Source organism: Triticum aestivum, chromosome 1A, assembly GCF_018294505.1.
Source record: "Triticum aestivum cultivar Chinese Spring chromosome 1A, IWGSC CS RefSeq v2.1, whole genome shotgun sequence".
Classification (NCBI taxonomy): domain Eukaryota; kingdom Viridiplantae; phylum Streptophyta; class Magnoliopsida; order Poales; family Poaceae; genus Triticum; species Triticum aestivum.
The window spans coordinates 44,159,345-44,162,377 of record NC_057794.1 but is presented as its reverse complement, the minus strand read 5'-3'; the positions used below and the strand labels follow the sequence as shown (position 1 = coordinate 44,162,377).

The 3,033-nt window shown below is 52.1% G+C and overlaps 1 protein-coding gene across 1 annotated transcript; it reads right to left on the bottom strand.

Annotated features, from left to right (window-relative positions):
* Positions 1-223: 223 nt before the first annotated feature.
* Positions 224-1,376, bottom strand: LOC123087504 (uncharacterized). The gene is made up of 3 exons (XM_044509565.1): positions 1,045-1,376; positions 667-742; positions 224-567 (listed from the first exon to the last, which is right to left on the bottom strand). Exons 1-3 carry the CDS (start codon positions 1,356-1,358, stop codon positions 427-429), a joined length of 531 nt encoding a protein of 176 aa, XP_044365500.1. The 5' UTR covers positions 1,359-1,376; the 3' UTR covers positions 224-426.
* Between the last annotated feature and the right edge of the window lie 1,657 nt (positions 1,377-3,033).

Below are 3,033 nucleotides of genomic sequence, written 5' to 3'. Positions count from 1 at the left end.
GAATCTATTCCTAAGGTCTGACTTAAGAAAAATTATATATGTAAATAATAAGCCGACACTTTTGTTCATGGTGTTATTAGGTGCGTGCACAGTTTCCTTGCTTGTTTCCCTCTACTTCTTTACGTCTTTCTTATACCTGTGCAGTTACCCTCTATTAATCAGTTTGTACAACACAATAAAGACCCTCCACTTCACAGAAAGTCAGAAACTGATCAGAAATACATAAACAGAAGAACAAGAAGATGTTTTCTTTCACGAACACGGTAGATATTTTAAGCTACAGAATCCAAGCTACACGAGATAACTGAAGGCAGATGTACTCCAGCACCCTGCACAGTGCACGCTACCACATCACTACAGCCTAAATAATGATCCATAGGATACGCTTCCCGAATGGGCACTCCACAAACTGTTCTTCACCCAATGTCAGAAGACCGAGTGATTGTTCGCACGAGCGAACGAGCTCCTTGCAGAGACAATGCTACGATAATAAAGTAAATCGCGCCTAATTTTCCCTGAGACCAATTCAAAGAGGACGTCCATCCACTGACTGGGCATGTTGTAGGCCTACAAGCCAGAAACAAGGTGGCAAATGTGAGCAGTTTGCATTGCGTTCTGACTTCTGAACCGATGGATATAGATAGGGAGGGGCAAAATGTACGTTACCTCGGATGGAGACGCCTCCTCATCTCGTATCTTCTCCAGGCTCCTGACAAGGTATTTTGCGGCCGAACCGAGCTGGCTGGAGATTAACAGCAAGATTAGCTAGAAATAAAATCAAGGTAAATCCAATGTTTTAAATAGCGGGCTAAGGCATTTAGTGGCGGCCCTAAAAAACAGCTATAGCTGGGCTATAGCGGGCTATAGCGGAGCTATAGCGGCAAATTGTACATGAAATCATTTAGCGGCAACACCCTCAAACAGCTATAGTGGAGCTATAGCGAGGCTATAGCCGGCTATTTAAAACTATGGGTAAATCACGCGGCTATTTAAAACTATTTAAAACGGCGGCTCGTCGGAGTCACAGAGAGAGAGGGGGCATACGGCTCGTGGTGGTCGCAGTCGAGATGGACGTGGCTGTCGTGCACCCCATCCTCGCGGACGTAGTGCGTTGAGATCGTGATCATCCCCCCCGGCGGCGAGTCCGCAGGCGGGAACTGGACGGTCATGGTCACCTTCTTGCCGACCTTCCCTCCGGACGGATCGGCAGCCACGAGGCCGGTGATGATGAGCAGAAAGAAGACGGAGAGGAGGGTGAGGTGGTAGAGCCGAGCCATGGCAGACTTCGGGCTGAGATGTGCACAGAACCTACTGCTTGCTACTTCAACTGGGTGAACGAAATGTGGCCGGCCAAGCATGCATATATGGTGGACAGAACACTGTGTGAACTGCTGCTGATGTAGGTACTGTTGCCAGTATGGTTTTACAGACATTGGTGTTCTTTTTCTTTTTCCTTTTTTGGAAAGGGGCATAACCCTGACCCGGCCTCTGTCTTAACTCTGGAAAATAAAAAAGAGAAATGGATTAGATTTCTAATGTACAAGAGCTTTGTGTGGGCACTATGTGTAGGCACTCACGCAGTGTGTGCCACTCAACTGCCAATCTGATCTCCTCGGCCGTAGTGTGAGCGCAGGCTGCAGGGTGATCATGTGCGGGCAAGCTGCTGTACTTGCTAGTGCTAGTTCAACGTGGGTGTCGTCCGCTTGCCTCAACTGCCCGAGCAGAGGCAAATAATGTACTGTACCATTGAACTTCAAAGGAGACGCGTGAACGCAGAAGGCCCGGCATGGTTCTGTGCCCTTCTCACGGGGTGCGTGCCGTGCATCTGTTTTTATTTTTTGAAATGTTGACAGGAGAGCTGCCAAATTCATTGATCAGAAGAAGGCATTACAAGAACACCCCCAAAAGAGAAATGCACCGCATAAAGACGAGTGCCAAAAAAAAGAAGGAAAAATGGACTGCTCGGTTTATTGCGAAAAACCGGGCAAAAACCATAGCAGTGCCTAGCTAGACTAGACCTAAAGCACCACGATACATACAAGACGCCGGAAAGCGAAAACCCCACAACACACCCGGTCGGGCACTCAAGCGCCTTCGCTGCTACCAGAGTGCACACCGACAACCGCCATACTGTACCGGGCTGCGACGAGCATATCCGCAAGCCTCGAGAACACCGAAGAGGAACGATAGGTCCGAAAGAGCGAAAACCTATGCCACTTCGATCCCACGAGCCTAACTGACATAGCTCGCCCGACGTTACTGGCATGTGAAGGGTGCTCCTGCTGCTCTCAACGTCGACCAAGCAACCAACTCCAAACGGAAGCACCACCGAAGACTCCATGCTCACCAAAACGTTGCCCGCTCTAGATCCACCGCACCACCCTCAACCAAGTGCTCCATCACCCGAATTGCTCCAAAGCAATGCTTCCAACGAAGTAATGACACCACAGATGCCACCATTGCATACAGTTTTCACCGAGAGGCAAGAACATGGAGCAGGAGAGGTGTCAGATCCCCTTGATGGCGCCTCCAACAAGGAAAATCACACCCGAAAGCATCATTCACCATCCGCCCAGATCGAAGTCGAGCATGACTTTCGTCGGGGATCTGAACACCTATGCCGGGGACGACGCCTCCAACACACCACCACCAGACCGGAGCAACAGTTGCCACTTGCTGCACCACACAAACTAGCTGGAGCACCACCGGTGGTGCAGCCCCGGAGCAACCCGAAGGCCCTGCAAGACCACGCCACCGCAGTCCACAATCCCGACCTGGAGCCACCACACAACCGCTAGCAGCCAGGCACTGGCCGAGCCTCCTCCAGGCCCCCAGCCGCCAGCGCGCCAGATCCGGCCGCGCCAAGCAAGGGACCGCCCGCCAGGGAGGAGCCCGTGTCCTCCCGCAACATCCCACCATGACGACACGCGCGACCGCGCCGCCCACACCCCGCCGACGGCGCAACCTGAAGGTGACCACTCACGCGCGCTCATGGGCCGCACAAAAGGGTGACAGCCGCCCCACACCTCGCGC

What these genes read in the sequence shown, in the direction of transcription:
- LOC123087504 (XM_044509565.1), bottom strand. Translation starts at nt 1,358, where the DNA reads ATGCTTGGCCGGCCACATTTCGTTCACCCAGTTGAAGTAGCAAGCAGT. An exon ending in GACTGCGACCACCACGAGCC is followed by an intron (nt 743 to 1,044) that starts GTATGCCCCCTC and finishes GTTAATCTCCAG; the next exon opens with CCAGCTCGGTTCGGCCGCAA. An exon ending in AGGAGGCGTCTCCATCCGAG is followed by an intron (nt 568 to 666) that starts GTAACGTACATT and finishes TCTGGCTTGTAG; the next exon opens with GCCTACAACATGCCCAGTCA.